The sequence below is a fragment of the Heterodontus francisci genome, chromosome 5, assembly GCF_036365525.1.
Source record: "Heterodontus francisci isolate sHetFra1 chromosome 5, sHetFra1.hap1, whole genome shotgun sequence".
Lineage (NCBI taxonomy): Eukaryota > Metazoa > Chordata > Chondrichthyes > Heterodontiformes > Heterodontidae > Heterodontus > Heterodontus francisci.
The window spans coordinates 186,904,048-186,923,853 of record NC_090375.1 but is presented as its reverse complement, the minus strand read 5'-3'; the positions used below and the strand labels follow the sequence as shown (position 1 = coordinate 186,923,853).

The following is a 19,806-nucleotide window of genomic DNA, read 5'->3' as shown; positions in this document are numbered from 1 at the left end:
GGGACACTGTAAGATATGATTCCATGAGTATGACTATGTCAGGCTGTTGTTTAAATAGTCTGTGGGACAGCTCTGCCAACTTTGGCACAAGTCCCCCAGAAGTTAGTAAGGAGGACTTTGCAGGGTCAACAGGGCTGGGTTTGTTGTTGCCGTTGTCGTTTCCAGTGCCTTGGTCGATGCCGGGTTGTCCGTCTGGTTTCATTCCTCATTGACTTCGTAGCGGTTAGATACAACTGAGTACACTTCTATTAAATCTCCCTTTAAACCTTTTCTGCTTTAAGGAAAACAATTCCAGTTTCTGTAATCTCTCCACGTAACTGAAGTCCCTCAGCCCTCGTGTTTCCCGTATGCAGATTACCAGACAGATTTCCTCCTAAACGTCAACAAATCAGCCCGATTCAGTTGCGATTTAAACATGAAAGAAAGTGATTGAGTTGGCAGCAAAAAGAAAATCGATTGCTGAAGATGGTGTTTGAATTCAATCTCTCTTGCAGACATTACAGAAACGTTTTGCCCACAGATGGCTTTGTTTAACAGGTTGTATGATTGTTCTTGTAAAAATGAAAGGAAAAATAGCTGTAGCATCTTAAATCTTAGTCGAGAGTTCAGGCATTGTTTCTTTTGATCTTAAGATCTGGTTAATATAAGTATTAGTGCTTAGAACCTGCAGTTCTGATCAGTTACTATTCTTGTATAGTTCTCATCGGTTAATATTCTTGTATTGACGGAAGTATGTGGCAGACCTACTGATTTTCTTGGGTGCAGTGTGGTATTCCTAGAAAGAGCTGACGAATAGATTGATTTTAAACAGGATCAATTTTGTAAATGTGTATGTGCCTTCGTCACTTTTTTTTTAAGCGGAAACGTATTTGAACTCCTGTTATATTTGAATGAATAAAGTCTACACCTTATTCAAATAAATATTAAATGACTGGAAATGTGCAAGTTGTGCATTATAAAAGAAAGGACTTAAATGATTCCAGAGCTACAGAGTTGCACCATTTTAGTAGGGTGAAATTCAGACTTTATAGCACTGTGGTATATTTTTGTCCCCGTGAGGCAGTGCCTGTGATCATTGAAAATGCTTTACAAGCTGCATTTAATGCGTTCTTTCCTTAGCGGAACATTAACCAACAACTTACATAGCGCCTGTAACCTAATGAAACGTCCCAAGGCGCTTCACAGGAACATTATAAAATTAAGTATGATACCAGCCACAAAAGGAGATATTAGGTCAAAGCTTGGTCAAAAAGATAAGTTTTAAGGAGTGTCTTAAAGGAAGAAAGCAAGACTGAGAGGTGTAGGGAGGGTATTCCAGAGTTTGGGGCCTGGGCAACTGAAGGTACGACCATGAAACATAGAGCGATTAAAATCAGGAATGCGCAAGAGGCCAGAATTAGGGGAGCACAGATACCTAGGAGAGTTGTGGGGCTGGAGGAAATTACAGAGATAGGGTGGGGCGAGGCCATGGAGGGATCCTATTTTATCTGGTAGTTGAATTTGGGAATCGCTGCTTAATTGTCCCAACATTGATGACTGTGCCTTGAGCTGCCTAGGCGCAAAGCTGTGGAATTCTTTCCCTAAACCTGTCTGCCTCTTTATTCCTTTAAATTGCTCCTTAAAACCTACCCTTTTGTCCAAGCTTTTGGTCACTGTCCTTATATCTCTTTATGTGGCTTGGTGTCAGACTTTGTCTGGTAACGCTCCTGTGAAGGGTGCTTTACTATGTTAAAGGTGCCATATAAATTCAAGCTATTGTAGCAGATGAAGACTTGCAGTCTTGACCCAGGCTGCCGCAACCTTCAAAATGTTCAATTTCATAGCTTTGCGAAAGAGCTATCATTCTATCAGTTAGTCGCACTCCACTGTTCTTTCCTCACAGTCCAGCAATTTTTTCCTCTTCAAGTGTTTGTCTCATTCCATTTTGTAAGTTATTATTGAACCTGCTTCCACCGCCCTTGCAGGTCGTGCATTCCAGATTATAACGACACATTGCATAAAATAGATTTCCTCATGTCATGAGGAGTGCGACAAGGCTGTGTACTGTCGCCAAAACTATTCCATCTGTACACAACAAATATTCACAGAATTAGATATACTTCCAGGTGAAAAATTTGGCGGCAAGAACGTAACAAATTTGTGGTACGCTGACGACACAGCGCTACTTGCAGAATTAGAAAAGGCCCCACATAATATCATAGATCAAATAAAATCTAGAAATTTAGAATATGGATTGAGTATGAAGGAATACATTAGAAGAAACCAGAGTGAAAATTGAAGTGGACGGTGTCACTTTGGAACAAGTAGATATGTTTGTCTATTTAGGGCAAATGATAAAGATGGTGGATGTGATACTGAAGTCAGAAGAAGGATAGAGATAGCCAGAAGTAATTTTGTGAAGATGAAGGATTTGTTAACAACCAGAAAGCTCAAGCTTTTAACAAGGAAACAACTCAAGCTCCTACATTCTATCCACTTTCCTGTGTGCCTCAGAAACATGGGCAAATAAGTAAAGATCTGTGGAAGAAAATAGAGGCCTTTGAAATCTGGATGCTAAGAAGTATAATTAAAATTCCTTATGCAGACCATAGGACAAGTGAAGAGGTGCTTGAAAACGCAACAGCAAAAAGAACTCTTAAAAAGTGACATCTAGAAAAGAAATTGTCTGTTTTTCAGCCATTTGATCAGAGCTGGAAAGCTACAGAGATCTCTGGAGGGCAAAGTGGAGGGCAGCAGAAAGAGGGGTCGGCCTAGGCGTAGTTGGATGACAGACGTCACAGAGCAGTTGCAGATGAGCTACTGTGGATGTGTAAGGATGGCGCAAGATAGACGAGCATGACATACAATGAGAGCAGATCTCCTGGTAGGAGTAGCTACAGGTAGCAGCAGCATGTCGCCTCTGGTTCTTTCACTGATTACCTTCAATATGATTCTATGAGCTTAAATGTATCTGAAGTGTAGCATTATAGAAATAATTAAGTGCAATATGTTTGAGTGAAACCAAAGCTATTCATTAGGCATTTCAAACAGAATAATTATCTGTTTTAGATAAATGCAGCCACACATGATTTATTGTATCAGTAGCTGTTCATGAATTGTTAAATGAAACCCATGAAAGCTAGACATCTGAATGAAATTGCTTAAAACGTACAGTGGATCAATTAGGGAAAAGATAGATTCATGTTTCAGATGGGGCCATTCATCAAAACAAGATATGAAATAATTTTTTCAAAGTATAATTTTACTGTGGTCTATTTAAATTATTGGTGAACTTTTAATGTGTGGTGACTTTTACCAAGGATTACTGATGTTTTAATAAAGGCTTATATTGGAAATTACAGAAAGAAAAAAAGTTTGTGTACATGACTGAACACTACAGGTGCATTTATGCTGAGTTTGCTGATTTTTTTTTAAATTCATTCCTCAGATGGTGTTGCTGTCTAGGACAGCATTTATTGCCCATCCCTAATTGCTTTTGAGAAGGTGGTGGTGAGCCACCGCCTTGAACTGCTGCTGTCCATGTGGTGTAGGTACTCTCAGTGCTGTTCAGGAGAGCGCTCCAGGATTTTGACCCAGCGACCGTGAAAGAATGGCTGATATAGTTCCAAGTCAGGATGGTGTGTGGCTTGGAGGGGAACTTGCAGGTGTTGTTCCCATGCAACTGCTGCCCTTCTAGGTGGGAGAGGTCGCTTGTTTGGAAGGTGCTGTCTAAGGAGCCTTGGTGTGTTGCTGCAGTGCATCTTGTAGATGGTACACATTGCTGCCACTGTGTGCCAGCGGTGGAGGGAGTGAACGTTTAAGGTGTTGGATGGGGTGCCGATCAAGTAAGCTGCTTTGTCCTGGATGGTGTTGAGCTTCGTGAGTATTGTTGGAGCTGCACCCATCCAGGCGAGTGGAGAGTATTCCATCACACTCCTAACTTGTGCCTTGTAGATGGCGGACAGGTTTTGGGGAGTCAGGAGGTGAGTTACTTGCCTCAGAATTCCCAGCCTCTGACCTGCTCTTGTAGTCACGGTATTTATTTGGCTGGTCCAATTCAGGTTCTGGTCAGTGGTGACCCCCTGGATGTGGGTGTTTATACTGCAGTTGCTGATCTGGGAAGAGTAGCTACAATGTGGGTTCCATTGCTTCGAAGCTCTTTCATGCCGAACAGGAAGCTGTGTCTCCCAACAGTTAATGCAAGTGTTTAGGTAGTCTGGAGGCGAGCATCTCTGCTCCCTGAACAATCAGATTGAGGTCAGGTAGATTGAAAGAGAGTCCACTGGACTCACTGAGCACTTTGTAAATCAGGATGAAGATTGCCCAGAATTTGCACTCTTCGTATAGTCAAAGCAATGCAGTGTGCAACATCCCGTCCAGGGACCCTTTGTCCACCTCATTCCCAACTCCAGTCTGAGCCTGACTCGACTGCAGCTTTATTATGGGGGCAGAAGGCAAATCAATTTCCACCAATATCAATAGTGCAATGTAAATACAACCTACGTATGTTTCTGTTGAGATCTTTGCATCAAAGATCTCAGAGTTGAGCTAAGGAGCTTATTGCTATTTTTTCTTCTCCTGCCACTTGAGTTTTATGAGCCCTCGTGCCAGTTGATTTTAAAACAATTATTACTCACAGCACCATCTCTGGTCCTATCTGAGATGCGGAATGAAGAGGCTCGCCAAAGGGATGCCAGGCAAGGTTGGCACTCTGAGCCCAACTGCCATTAACCCACATAGCTACATCTGCAGTCCCAGGTGACCGACTTTGCTTTAAAAAAAAGACTTGCATTTATATAGCGCCTTTCACGACTACAGGGTGTCTCAAAGTGCTTTACAGCCAATGAAGTCACTTCTGTAATGTAGGAAACATGGCAGCCAATTTGTGCACAGCAAGCTCCCACAAACAGCAGTGTGATAATGACTAGGTAATCTGTTTCTGTGATGTTAATTGAGGGATATATATTGGCCAAGACACCAGGGATTCGAGGCCTGCTACCCGACCCGAACCCGCCGGGACCTGACGACATGTGTCTGATTCGGGTCCGGTTGGGCCGAGTCTAGGTCGAGTCGGGTCGGGTCGGGCACACATGGTAAGTGCTCTGCTGGTAGGTATTGAAATTTAAAAAACTTAACTGAGCTGGGAGTCCGGGACGAAACTGAGTCTGCGCAGTGAGCAAGTGACGTCACTATGACGTCTTCACACATGCGCTACAGCTTCGTGGAGCTTCCCAGTCGGAAGTTAAGTAAAGGGATGGTCGGGTCAGGCTTGGGTTGGGTAGGGCTCAGGGCAAAATTGGAAGGACTCAGGCCGGGTCGGGCTCAGGTCCACTGTGGTTTGATCGGGTTCGGGTCGGGTTCTCGTTTCTCGACCTGAGCAGGCCTCTACCAGGATAATTCCCCTGTTCCTCTTCAAAATGGTGCAATGGAACTTTTTATGCCCACCTGAGAGGGCAGATGGGGCCTCCGGTTTAACGTCTCATCCGAAATACAGCACCTCTGACAGTGTAGCACTCCCTCAGTACTGGAGTGCTGGTCTAGATTTAAGTGCTCAAGCCCTTGAGTGGGACTTGAACCCACAACCTTTTGACTTGGGCCAGAGTGCTACCAACTAAGCCACAGCTGACACTTTGACCAGTAATTAACGTTTGCGGAGGTTGCAACACCAAAGCTCGGTTGTGACACCGCGTTCAGTTTGCTGGCTGGCTGTTCAGAAAGACTCCATTCACATCCTTCAGATGTCTGCTACATGAAGGAAGGGCATGGCACAATGAGCATCATCAACCAGCAAAGCCTGATTGCCACACCCACTCAGATTTCTCTCTAACTCTATTTAAATGCATTGTCATACCTGACTGGCACTAGTTGGGTCTAAGTCAGCAGAAAGCCACGTGTTCAGGGATGGCACAGCCAATGACTGTACTGGTCAACTTGTGACCTTAACCCTGCCCACGGGGCTTCACCTCCCTTTTAAACCCCTGCCCCACCAGCTTTGGGGAGCGCTGCGAATGGGGTGAGATGCCCTTTGCACCCTCCAGAATTTTTGTATGCCCATTGTGATACTCCTCTTTAACTGTCCCCATCCCTTTAAATTGCACTTGCACGCAATTTTCCACTTCTACCGCTAGTGTGCTGCAGATGCCTGCTGAAATCTGCAACTGAATCGGCGGATGGTTATGCAAATAATCTGACCCAGAAAGTTTGAATGCCATGAACACATTATCACTTATGCTTAACCCCAATAAAATCTATCGCTGATTACTGAAAAGCACCTAATTGATTTTGATGTCTTTTTACGCCTGTGATTCAGTGATGCTTTTTGTTATTTACCAATAGACTTTTTTCATCAGGCAGTTCTGTAATTTTGATCAAACAAATTATGTGTAGAATACTTTTTTTAAAGGTGCAGGCTTTTTTTAAAAAAAAATTGCCAGACTGTACTGAGAAATTCTGCAAATGAATCAGTGTTGCCTTTGCCACTCACTTATAGTTCTCATACAGCTTACATATCTCACTGGCTAACTATTTTAATAAATTTGGTTTATAATAACCGCAAACAGCTGAACGAATTGAAAGAGTGTGAGTGGGGAGGGCAAGAGAGTTCATTTTAGCCCTGCCAATATGCTGCGTCGTATTTCATTGGTAGTTTCTAGGTTAAACCCATCTTCCATTCAGGTCCTTCCATTTAGAACGTAATATAAAAAGCCGGTTTCATTAAAAACCACTGCTTCTCCAATGTCCTTCAGGAAGGAAACCTGCCAGCCTGAGGCCTATATGTAACTCCAGTCCCCAGCCAATCATCTGAGCTCCAGGACATCACTGCAGGAGTTCCTCAGGGTAGTGCCCTAGGCCCAACCATCTTCAGCTGCTTCATCAATGACCTTCCTTCACTCATAAGGTCAGAAGTGGGGATGTTCGCTGACGATTGCACAATGTTCGGCACCATTCGTGACTCCTCAGATACTGAAGCAGTCCGTGTAGAAATGCAGCAAGACCTGGACAATATCCAGGCTTGGGCTGATAAGTGGCAAGTAAAATTCACGCCACATAGTGCCAGGCAATGACCATCTCCAACAAGAGAGAATCTAACCATCTCCCCTTGACATTCAACAGCATTACCATCACTGAATCCCCCACGATCAACATCCTACGGGCTACCATTGACCAGAAACTGAACTGGAGTAGCCATATAAATACCGTGGCTACAAGAGCAGGTCAGAGGCTAGGAATCCTGAGGTGAGTAACTCACCTCCTGACTCTCCAAAGCCTGTCCACCATCTACAAGGCACAAGTCAGGAGTGTGATGGAATACTCTCCACTTGCCTGGATGGGTGCAGCTCCAACAACACTCAGGAAGCTTGACGCCATCCAGGACAAAGCAGCCTGCTTGATTGGCACCCCATCTACAAACATTCACTCCCTCCACCACCGACGCACAGTGGAAGCAGTGTGTACCATCTACAAGATGCACTGCAGCAATGCACCAAGGCTCCTTAGACCGTACCTTCCAAACCCGCGACCTCTACCAACTAGAAGGACAAGGGCAGCAAATACATGGGAACACCACCACCTGCAAGTTCCCCTCCAAGTCACACACCATCCTGACTTGGAAATATATCGCCGTTCCTTCACTGTCGCTGGGTCAAAATCCTGGAACTCCCTTCCTAACAGCACTGTGGTATACCTGCCCCAAATGGACTGCAGCGGTTCAAGAAGGCAGCTCACCACCACCTTCTCAAGGGCAATTAGGGATGGGCAATAAATGCTGGCCTGGTCAGCGTCGCCCACATCCCATGAATGAATAAAAAAAAAGCCAGCATGGTTGACTTTTGAATGCCCTCTGAAGTGCGCAGTTTTATCAAAACCATAGCCAACGCTTCGAGAAAAAGGGCAACTAGGGATGGGCAATAAATGCCAGCCTTGCCAGCAACACCCACATCCCAAGAATAAATTTTAAAAATAAGCCTAGTTCTACCTGCACTTGACTCTTTTTCAAGTAACGTCAATAAATGTACTTATTTTTTTCCAGACAAAACAGCACAAACAAATTGGGCGACAGTGTATGATGAGTTGTGTCCAGCTATATTCTATTCTGAAACGATCAGTGCACATTCCTGTTGCCTTTGGTACAGGCAGTGGCTCTGTGGGTAGATGCACAATGTGATATACTTGACCACACAGACCCAGAGTGACACTACTCTCTGCTGAGTTAGGTGACCAGCAGTGGGGACACTCTCTGTTCATGTGTTTTCCTCTGCATAATTTTGCTCGTTCCAACTAAACAAGTGGGCAGTTATTTTAATCAGAACAAGTCCCATACAGTCTAATTACAGCTGTTCTCAGGACTGCTATAAATCTGCCGGATGTAATTACAACGCTCAATCTAATGCGTCACCCAAAGAAAATATCAGCACTGGAGGCATTATATTTAGTAAGGCTAATTTGAAACTCAGTTTTATCTAATTAAAAACTATCAATAATTTACTCGTTGCTGTGGATATGTTGTCCCCATATATAGCTGTGCTGTTGTAAAATTTACCATTTTTGATTTATTTTTCTAATAAAAATAAACATTTGCATTTCCAAAGTGCCTTTCACAATCGCAAGATGTCCCAAAGCGCTGTACTTTTGAAGTGTAGCCACTGTTGTAATGTAGGAAATGCAACAGCCAATTTGTGCACAGCAAGCTTCCACAGACAACAAGTGAAATAAATGACAAGATAATCTGGAGGGTTTTTTTGGGTGTTGGTTACAGCTCGTGTGCTGTTTTTCGAATAGTAACTTGGGATCTTTTCCATCTACCCGAGTTGCTGATGGGGCCTCGGTTTAATGTCTCACCGAAAGACGGGACCTCCAACACTGCATCACTCCCTCAGTACTGCAGCAGACTATCAGCTTGGATTATGAGTTCAAGCCACTGGAATAGGACTTGAACCCACAACTTTCTGACTCAGAGGCAAAGGTGTGACCCTCTGATCCAAGCTCAATACATAGGGTGGGACTTTCTTGTTTCCCTCACTTTTCTGCCAGCTGATTTCCTTATACAAAGACTTGGTAAAAATGTGATGAGAGCAATATATATTCTTGATGATTTATTGCATTTGAGTGTGTATATATGCTGAGAAGTCTGCACATAGGTGGGCAGTAATGGCAAGATGTTCTCACCTGTGTGGTTTTCTGGCAGCAGTGCACAGACAGAGCAATTGACTGAGGAAAGATCACCGAAAAATATTTTTAAAATAAAATGTTGAAACTGAGCCATAAAGGTGAAGGAAGCCCCAGGTTTGCACCCCAGCCACTGCTGAGTTTGCTGTTTAGGAGGGCAGCATGAGGTCATATGCTTAGTCTCGATGACCTTGCGATGGCCAACAACAACTTGGCGTTTATATAGCACCTTTAATGTAGTAAAACGTCCCAAAGCACCTCAGAGTAGCATTATCAAACAAAATTTGACACTCAGCCACAGAGGAAACATTGGGACTGGTGATCAAAAGCTTGGTCAAATAGGTAGGTTTTCAGAAGTGTCTTCAAGGAGGGTAGAGGGACAGAGAGGGAGGAAATTCCTGAGCTTTGGGCCTGGGAAGCTGAAACCACAGCTACCAATGGTGGGACACTGAAAATTGGGAAGAGCTAGAGGTCAGAACTGATGGAGCACAGAGATCTCGGAGGGTTGTGGGGCTGGAGGGGGTTGCAGAGATAGTGATGGGCGAGGCCATGGAGGGTTTTAAGGATGAAAATTTTAAAATCAAGGCGATGGTTAACCGGCAGCCAATGTGGATCAACAAGCACAGGGATGAAGACTAAACGGGACTTGGCGCAAGTTAGGACACAGCAGCAGAATTTTCGACCTCAACCTTATGGTAGGTAGAACCTGGGAGACCAACCAGGAATGCTTTGGAATAGTCAAAGGCTTGAATGAGGGTTTCAGCAGCAGGTGAGCTGAGGTGGGGCAGAGTTGAACGATGTTACGGAGGTTGAAATGGGCGGTGTTAAGAATGGTGCTGATATGTGTGGTTGGAAGCTCATCTCGGCGTCAAGTATGACACTAATGAGAGTCGTTTGGGTACTCGGGCAAGGGCAGAAAGCAGAAAGTGCATGTGAGTGCAAATAGGATTGGAGTCGGCCCTCCACATTCCAATAACCTGCTGACATTTATTGTTTGGATTTACATGTGAATGAACGACCTGGGTGAAGGTTGCCCGGGCCCTGGAACGATACCTCAATGAGTCAATGCCTTCAGGACAGGAGGTGAGAGAGAATGGTAAACAATGAGAACAGGATTCACTTCCCTATTTAAGCACTGAATTAACATCAGCAGTTCAAAGCATTACAAACTTGTTTACCCTTCTGACTTTTTTTTCCCCTCAGTGTCACATTTCAGTTTCCCTAAGTGAGCAGAGTTTTCAGTTGTAATACAATTAAGGTAGAATTAAGATTTCTATTGTATTTTCAGGAGGAAATCAGATGGCATGTTTGCTGGAGCTAAACTGGTTATTAGAAAGTGCATTTGGGGAACTAATTGGATTCACTGAGTTGACAGATATCATTTGGGTTTTCTTATCTGTGCTGAGCTGTAATCTTTGAGCAGCATATAAATTAGTTTGTAGATCCTCGCCTCAAAATGCTTGCAGCTGGGAATTTGGTGGTTTTAACTGCAACAAATGTCTTAGACCAGAGGTTCCCAAACTTTACTTGTTATGTACCCCCTTCCAGACTACTAACTGTCCATGTACCCCAACCAGCATACATGTTGCATATTTTAATCCTTTTTCACTATTGCCTCCCAGCAGATATAGTGTGATGTATACAACTGAAAAAAAAACCGACTTAGTTGTGAGCTTAAACTGGACAGTTGCTGGGCAACTGATACCATGCTGTAGTGTACGGTGATTGGAGGTGAGGGCTCTGTACGTCACTGCCTCTGTGTATCTGTGTCCGCATTGGGACATCTTGAAATAAATTAGCTACTTTATATAACAAATTCCCACAGAGTTTTAAAGCTTCATCTGAATAGCCTATTACAAAAATGCAATAAATAAATAAACAGAATAATTAATAAGTAAAATTCACCATTAGATCATATCCCAGAGATGTCTCGCATGGAAGTGCATTCTGTCCGGACTCAATATAATTGGAGCCGATGTGTGTATCCATCCACTGTGCCTCAACAGTTAAGACTATGTAAGATTATATGTGAACAAGAAACGTGGATCAATGTAGGAGATATTATTTGGTAGCGAAGGTAGAAAGGATTTGTGGATGATGGATGCTTTATTGAAATTATTCAGTTAATGTAAGGTTTAGCTGTTCATTTGAGGCTTTGGCTACAAGTCCAAGCAAGTTGAGGCAAAGTTCATTGACCCTTTAAATGGAAGAGTGGATGCTCATTTCAAGCACAGCAAGGAAGAACTGTTGCTTGGCACTGCCAAACTTGAGAGGGTACACCATTCATGAAAGACTGAACAAGCTAGGGCTCTTTCACTCAAAAAGAGAAGGTGGAGGGGGTGACCTGATAGACATCTTTAAAATATGAAGGAGTTTGATAGGGTAGACGTGGAAATGTTTCCACTGTGGAAGAGACAAGAACTAGGGGCCTTAAATATAAGATAGTCACTAATAAATCCAAAAGGGAATTCAGGAGAAGCTTCTTTACCCAGAGAGTGGTGAGAATGGGGAACTCACTACCACAGGGAGTGGTTGAGGTGAAGAGCGTAGATAGATTTAAGGGGAAGCTGGATAAACACATCAGGGAGAAAGGAATAGAAGGATTAAGTTGATAGGGTGAAATGAGGGAAAGTGGGAAGAGGATCACGTGACGCATAAACACTAGCATGGACCAGTTGGGCTGAATGGCCTGTCTCTGTGCTGTAAAATTCTATGTAATTCTCTTTGACTTAATTGAACAATATAAACTCTGTTTGGCAGGTGGACGATATCTTGGGCGAAGATAGTGACAATGAAAGTGAGAGTGAAAAAGAAGAAAAGATGGAGGAGCAGCATGAACAGCCACAGGAGGAAACACAGCAGCAAGATCAGCAGACAATGCAAAGTGGAGTAACTGAAAAGCTGAAGCCTGAAATAGAAACAAGACCTAAATCATCCTCTAGTGAAGGAAGCTTAACGGGCAGAGTTCCCAGGTAGGCATTGTTCTGTTTTAACTTCAGGAAGCAGAACTTTAATATTTGCAGCACTAGATTAATTACGACCTAAAAGCTTCCATCAAATCAGGCGTTCGGCCATTTGCTGGAAGTTTAACTTCACTTTGACTTTGAAGACTGGTGATTCTAGTAAGCTGAACACAAATGCTTCAGAGGGTTTTTGTTTTACAGTTCTTTCGAGGTGAATGGAACTCCTTTTTTGTGCTGCTTTTTCGCATTATCTCTCCTGCAGACATTGATTCCCAGGTGCTTCAGTTACGGGCTTCAGTTATATAATGGCAACTTATATAGCGCCTTTAACACGATGAAACATCCCAAGGCGCTTTACAGGAGCATCATAAAACAAAATATGACACTGAACTGCAAAAGGAGATATTAGGTCAGATGACCAAAAGCTTGGTCAAAGAGGTTGGTTTTAAGGAATGTCTCAAAGGAGGAAAGTGAAGCGGAGAGGTGTAGAGAGGGTTTCCAGAGCTTGGGGCCTAGGCAACTGAAGGCACGGCCACCAATAATAGAGTAATTAAAATCAAGGATGCACAGGAGACCAGAGTTAGAGGAGCGCAGATATCTTGGAGGATTGTGAGATTGGAGGAGATATTGAGATAGGGAGGGGTGAGGCCGTGGATGGATTTGAAAACAAGGATGAGAATTTTAAAATCAAGACATTGCTTGACCGGGAGCCAACGTAGGTCAGTGAGCACAGGGGTGATAGGGTGAACGGGACTTGGTGCAAGTTAATATGTGGGCAGCAAAGTTTTGGATGACCTAAAGTTTACAGAGAGTAGAATGTGGGAAACTAGCCAGGAGTGCATTGGAATAGTCAGGTCTAGTGGTGATGAAGGCATGAATGAGGGTTTCAGCAGCAGATGGAGTCGAGGTTACAGTCCGATCAGCCCTGATCTTATTGAATGGCAGAGCAGGCTCGAGGGCCAAGTGGCCTACTCTTGCTCCTAATTGGTATGTTCTTATGAGCTGAGACAAGGGTGAAGTCGGGTGATGTTACAGAGGTGGAAATATGTGGTCTTAGTGATGTCATGAGTATGAGGTCATAAGCTCATCTCTGGGTCAAATGTGACACCAAGGTTGCAAACAGACTGGCTTAATCTCAGACTGTTGGCAGGGAGAGGAATGGAGTTGGTAACTAGGGAGCAGACTTTGGAGCAGGGACCGAAAACCATGGCTTCAGTTTTCCCAATATTTAATTACTCTGGTATCTTTCCCAAATGGTCATATATGCAAATGTCAGTTTAGAATGTATGTGTTGACAAGCAGATGGAAGGGGTCATCGACAGTGCTATCAAGCAGTACTTGTTGAGCAATAACTTGTTCATTGACGCTCAGTTTGGGTTCCTCCAGGGCCACTCAGCTCCTGACCTCATTACAGCCTTTGTCCAAGCAAGGACGAAAGAGCTGAACTCCAGAGTTGAGGTGAGAGTGACTGCCCTTTACATCAAGGTAGCATTTGTCCAAGTATGGCATCAAGGAATCCTAGCAAAACTGGAGTCAATGGGAATCAGGGGAAAACTCACCGCTGGTTGGAGTCATACATAGCACAAAGGAAGATGGTTGTGGTTGTTGGAGGTCAATCATCTCATTCCCAGGGCATCACTGTAGGAATTCCTCAGGGTAGTGTCCGAGGCCCAACCATCTTCAGCTCTTCATCAATGACCTTCGCTCAATCATAAGATCAAAAATGGGGATGATCGCTGATGATTGCTCAATGTTCACCGTTTGCAACTCCTCAGATACTGAAGCAGTCCATGTCCATATGCAGCAAGACTTGAACAACATCCAGGTTGGCGCTGATAAGTGGAAAGTAACATTTGTGCCACACAAGTGCCAGGCAATGGCCATCTCAAACAAGAGAGAATCTAACCATCTCCCCTTGATGTTCATCGAACGTACGAATTAGGAGCACGAGTAGGCCTCTCAAGCCTGCTTCACCATTCAATAAGATCATGACTGAACTGATTTTTCCACATTACCACCTACCCCTGAAAACCTTTCACAATGGCATTACCATCGCTGAATCCTCCACTATCAACATCCTCGGGGTCACCATTGACCAGAAACTGAACTGGACTAGCCACATAACTGCTGTGGCTACAAGAGCAGGTCAGAGGCTGGGAATTCTCCAGTGAGTAACTCACCTCCTGACTCCCCAGTGCCTGTCTACCATCTACAAGGCACAAGTCAGGAGTGTGATGGAATGCTCTCCACTTGCTTGGATGGGTGCAGCTCCTGCAACACTCAAGAAGCTCGACACTATCCAGGAGATGTTCTTATGAGCTGAGACAAGCTCACTTGATTGGCACCCTTTCCACCGCCTTCAACATTCACTCCCTCCACCACCGACGCACAGTAGCAGCAGTGTGTACCATCTACAAGATGCACTGCAGCAACTCACCAAGGCTTCTTCAAAAGCACCTTCCAAACCCGCAACCTCTGCCACCTAGAAGGACAAGGGTAGCAGATGCATGGGAACACCACCACCTACAAGTTCCCCTCCATGCCACATACCATCCTGACTTGGAACTATATTGCCGTTCCTTTATTGTCGCTGGGTCAAAATCCTGGAACTCCCTTTCTAACAGCACTGTGGGTGTACCTACCCTACATGGACTGCAGCGATTCAAGAAGGCAGCTCACCACCACCTTCTCGAGGGCAATTAGGGATGGGCAGAAAATGTTGGCTTAGCCAGCGATGCCCACATCCCCATGAATGAATAAAAAAAAAAGCTACTTAACATGATGGGCACAGCACAGATGAGTCTATTCCTGTTCACACTGCAAACCTGTGGTTGAGATCCCTGGATGATATATTTGTTTCCCTTTCTGACCTGGGGGTGGGGTGCTGAAGCCAACTGTGGTGTCACTTCCTCCCTGCCAACTGTGATCAGAGAACGAATCGCATGCTGTGGGGGTGGTGATATTCAGTCCGGTGGCAGTGTGCTGATTAAGCCAGGAGCTCCATTGTAGGAGGTGTTGAGCTCCTCGAGTGTTTCTGCAGCTTCATTTATACGAGTGAGAGGTGTACATTTTATTACACTCCTGACTTGTGCCTTGTAGATGGTGGAGAGACTTTGAGGGTCAGATGGTTTAGTTAAGCTTCTGTTCAATGATGACCTTGAGGATGTTGATATTTGGGGGACTTAGTGAAAATGATGTATAGTCAGTCCAGTTGTTCTCGCTGGTGGGACTAATATCTGTATGTTCATGTGAAAAATGTTAAACAAATCCGTGTTTTTCCGTATGTTTTGTATATAGATCATGCTAAAATCCCACTTACCATGGAACTAAAATAATGATTGTGAAGGTCCACCAGTAATCCAATAGGTAAATTTGGGTGTGTGGCGTGATATTAAGCCACAAATAGCAAGAATGGATTTATGTACTAATACTCACTGTCCGGGCCTGCGTCAGGCATAGTTACTTGAATGAAGTAGAAGAGCATTTGTGGTGCTTTATGCCAGCTAGCATCCTCAAGAGTGAGACCGGGGATGAGGGACTTCAGTAATGCAGAGAGACTGGAGAAGCTGGGGTTGTTCTCAGAGCAGAGGAGGTAAAGGAAGATTTAATAGAGGTGTTCAGCATTTTTAAAGAGTTCTGATAAATAAGGGGCAATTGTTTCCTCTGGCTGGAGGGTTGGTAACCAGATGACACAGAGTGTAAAAGAACCAGAGGAGAGAGGAGGAGATTTTTTTTTCTGCAGCGTATTATCCAGATCTGGAATTTGCTGCCTGAAAGGGCGGTGGAAGTAGATTCACTTTCAGAAAGGAATTGGGTTGAAATGGAATAATTTGCAGGGCTATGGGGAAAGAACAAGGGAGTTGGACTAATTGGATAGCTGTTTCCTGGTATCGGCATGATGGGCCGAATGGGCTCTTTCTGTGTTGAGAAATTGTATGATTCAAAGAAGGGAGGTGAATGGGGAGAAAAATAGGGCATAATAACCATACTCTGCTCATGGCTGTCTACATCTCAATATCTCAATGTTATGATCCAGCAGCAGTAAAGGAGTTGTATCATTCTTTCATATTTTCCTGGAGCACCCAAAGATGAAATTTTATTGAAAACACTACACGGGAGCTCTGAGTTCTCGGCCTATACTTAGCTGTTGCCTAGGAGGTAGTAGAAAACCATGGAAACAGTCTTAAGAGCATCCAGTGAGCGATCTTTAGTAGCTTAGACCTTATTTTCTTTTAAAATTGTATATTGTGAGAATATTCAATTGCTGGTATATTTCCTGTCGGTAAATCTGTGGCCTGCTAGTTAAAATAATTTAATATCTTTGGAACCCCTCATAGAAGGTCTGTCTTTTTTTTTTAATATGTAAGCCAACTTATGTTTCTATTGCCATTGAAGATAATGCTGCTTCTGAAAATGCCCGACGAAGGCATCTTTTAGGTAATTTCAGCCCAAATGCAAAGGAAGCAGGATTTTATTTTCTTCATACTGTCACTTTGCATCAATTAGCAGCGAACCGAATGGAACTGTGATTGGGATAAATGAAGGTCCATCGAACATGGTGAAAGGATGCATTGAGCCCTGTGTGCACTGTTACACCATGGACCAGCAAGGGACAAAAGGCATGCTGGTGGTAACTATTGTCTCTGTAAGCAAACCAACTTTACTGTGCTGCTGGCACAAATCCGGCCGATAAGTTGAAGCAGATGACCACAAGGAAGATTGTACCTCTTGAAAAGTTACCCTCTGGCATTTTAAGAGGTAGATTACAAAAGGTTGAGTGGCTGATGGACGGATGGTGGAGTGGATGGAGGAAATATGGTGCTCACAGAAAAGAGGGGGGAATATATTTAATCACATAACTCACTTGATGCTGATCTCTGTACGAGTCCGCACAATGTTAAAGCTGGTCCTTTTTGAAAACTGAAGACAGTACTCAAGGGACCTAATCAAGTTTCCTGTTGCAGATAATAGGCTGAAGTGGGTAAAAGGAAGCTGTGTGAAACAAGTTGTAGACCACAAGGTCATTACAGCTGAGTTGGACCTCAAACTCATTTTCATAAAGCAATGTCTGTTCCTGTATGGTGCACAGCACTTGTAGTAATCAATATCCACTATTGGTAATAGTTTTAAAAAAAAGAACTTAAATTTATATAGCATTTCCCAGAAATATCCAAAGTGCTTCACATACCATGCATTACTATTCTCTTGTAGCCTGATAGCAATGTCCCAAACCATTGAGATTAAGAACAGATTAATCTACTTTGGTCATGGACAGAATGTTGTCCAAAATACCACAGTGCCATGGAATCTTTATTATGCACTGCAAGAAGCTCCTTTTTAAATGCGGAATAGTGCATATTATATACAAGACATTGTGGGAGTGCAAAAAAGTATTTGAACATGAATTGGTAAAGTATTTGGTGTATAGTGTTTTCCCACGTTTTGTGTTGCATGAAAAATGGAGTGTGCATTTTATTTGGTAAATTTTACACAGAGGAAGAAAAGCACTTTATGTGGGGAAAAATAGTGATTTAAATAATTTTGGAATTGTGTACATCATACTGCAAATGCTTATGATTACATTTTCAGTTAAGATGAATCCTCTCAAATTGATTATAATTTTATGCTATTCTTTGACAAGGTTAATGGGGGTTATTGCCTCTAATTCTTGTCAGTAATTACCATAAAGTTATGTAATCATGATGAACTCATGAACTGAAATGTTTCTCAGTACTGTGAAGCACAAAGATTTTAAGTTCAGTCTCTCTCACTCTCACCATTTTTGCACAAATGGTGCGTTTCAAGCTGCCTTTCCTCATTATCTGCAATATGAAAATCCAACCAATATATTTCACATTTCCTTGTTTCTTCTAAAACTTCTAATTAATTATGATCAGTAAGTGCAAAATTAATTGTCAAATATTTTACTTTCTGGTTTTTGTAGATGCACATTTTAGTGGAAAAGCAATTTCTGAGCAAATGAAGCAGTCTCATGGTCATCCATGTTTAATGTTTAGATGAAGTGTTTGGTTTGTACTTTTCAACTTTATTTGTAGTTATTTAAAATTAATTATGTTGCAAACATTTAATTGTTTTACTCTGATTCAAAATGCATTCGCTTTATTTTGAATGTGTGTCAGCAACTTGCTTAAAAAAAAAAATAGCTGCTTCTGAGCGGGAATGTAATTTGTTTTAAACCTTAATTTTTAACGAACGAACAAACTATTGACAACGTTGCAGCTTAGTTGGGAGACGTGAATATACAGTTCAAGAAAATATCTTGGTCAGTTTAGCTGCGGAACTACTAGACCTAGAAACAGAAGTGATTCAGATGTTCCAGGTATTATTTAACCATCTGGTGAGAGTATATACCTTGCTGGTGTAGTATGATCACATTGACAAAAGAAATACAATGTAATCCTGCCATGACTGTCAGTTTAGAGTTTTGTGTTGAGTCTAAGGCTACCTGAAGAGGTGGTTCTGTGCTGGAGGTGCATGCATTGCATCATAAGGAGAAGCTATGCAATAATGCACTGTTCTTTTTAAAAAAAAAAATTATTGGCTATTCACATTTTCTGCGGCTTTTTTTATATACTGTAGGGATACCAGTCTTTCAAAAATCATCTTCTTATAGAATCATGCGTATGCCCTTGACTGCAGCATGTACATTGACAGATTGGTACATGAGCTAGGCACTGATTTACACCTATGTAGAACCCCTGGGAATGTGAATAGAATAACTATTTGCTGAGCTACGCCATGGTCCAAAAATTGTACCACTGCACGTACCAGTATTATAACTGTGGATCAAAGATTTTTATTTTGTGAAAGTCACTGTTTGAGCTAGATACTGCAGAAGATGATGAATGAAGCATTGTTATCCATTTCTCTTTTCATTACCCATGAGACGATTGTAGTATAAGTAAAATATTGCAGACACTGGAAATCTGAAATAAATAAATAAAATGCTGGAAAACAATCAGCAAGCATGTATTACTCTGAAATACAGCTTCTGTGGAGAGGGGAACAGATTTAACATTCCAGGTCGATGGCCTTTCATCAGAACTGGAAGAAATTAGAGATTTAACAGTTTTTAAGGAAGCACAGAGACATGCAACAGTATATTAGAAAGGAAGATACTGCCTTTCAAGGAAGGAGAGAGGACTTGCATTTATATAATGCTTTCCATGACCTCAAGAAGCCCCAAGGATCTTTACAGCCAGTGAAATACTTTTGAATTCTATTCTCTGATTCATATACTACCTTATTGGTCTCTCAGAAAGTCCCAAAGCACTTCACACACGATGTATTACTCTGAAATAAAGTCACTATTGTGGAAGCGAATGCAGCAGCTGTTTAGAAACTGATTAAAAATGGAAATTGTGTGCACAGCTGAAGGACTGTGTCACATTGTAAGAGTAAGCAAGCTGAGGAAAGAAGGGAAGAAAATTGTGGGGGAAACTATAGGCCCTCTAGTTTTCCAAAATGGATGTGTGAAGAGAAATTTACTGAAGTGGTGTTCATTGTAAATGTTAGAAAATGAGTGAAATAAGATTGTGTTTTGTGTGTTATACAGATATATATTATCTTTTTTCCCCGAAAATATACTTTATTCATAAAAATCTGTAAAAAAAAAAAAAAATGCAGTTCAAAACAGCACCAAGTTGACATTCCAAAGAGTGCAAAGGGAATCAGTTTT

At 42.6% G+C, this 19,806-nt stretch overlaps 1 protein-coding gene across 2 annotated transcripts in view; it reads left to right on the top strand.

The window, feature by feature from the left end:
- Positions 1-19,806, top strand: part of ctdp1 (CTD (carboxy-terminal domain, RNA polymerase II, polypeptide A) phosphatase, subunit 1) — a 331,549-nt gene that overhangs the window by 236,095 nt on the left and 75,648 nt on the right. For both annotated transcript variants that reach the window (XM_068032467.1, XM_068032465.1), the window contains exon 12: positions 11,905-12,116. In XM_068032467.1, the coding sequence (XP_067888568.1) occupies positions 11,905-12,116 (212 nt within the window). The remainder of the gene's footprint in view (positions 1-11,904; positions 12,117-19,806) is intronic.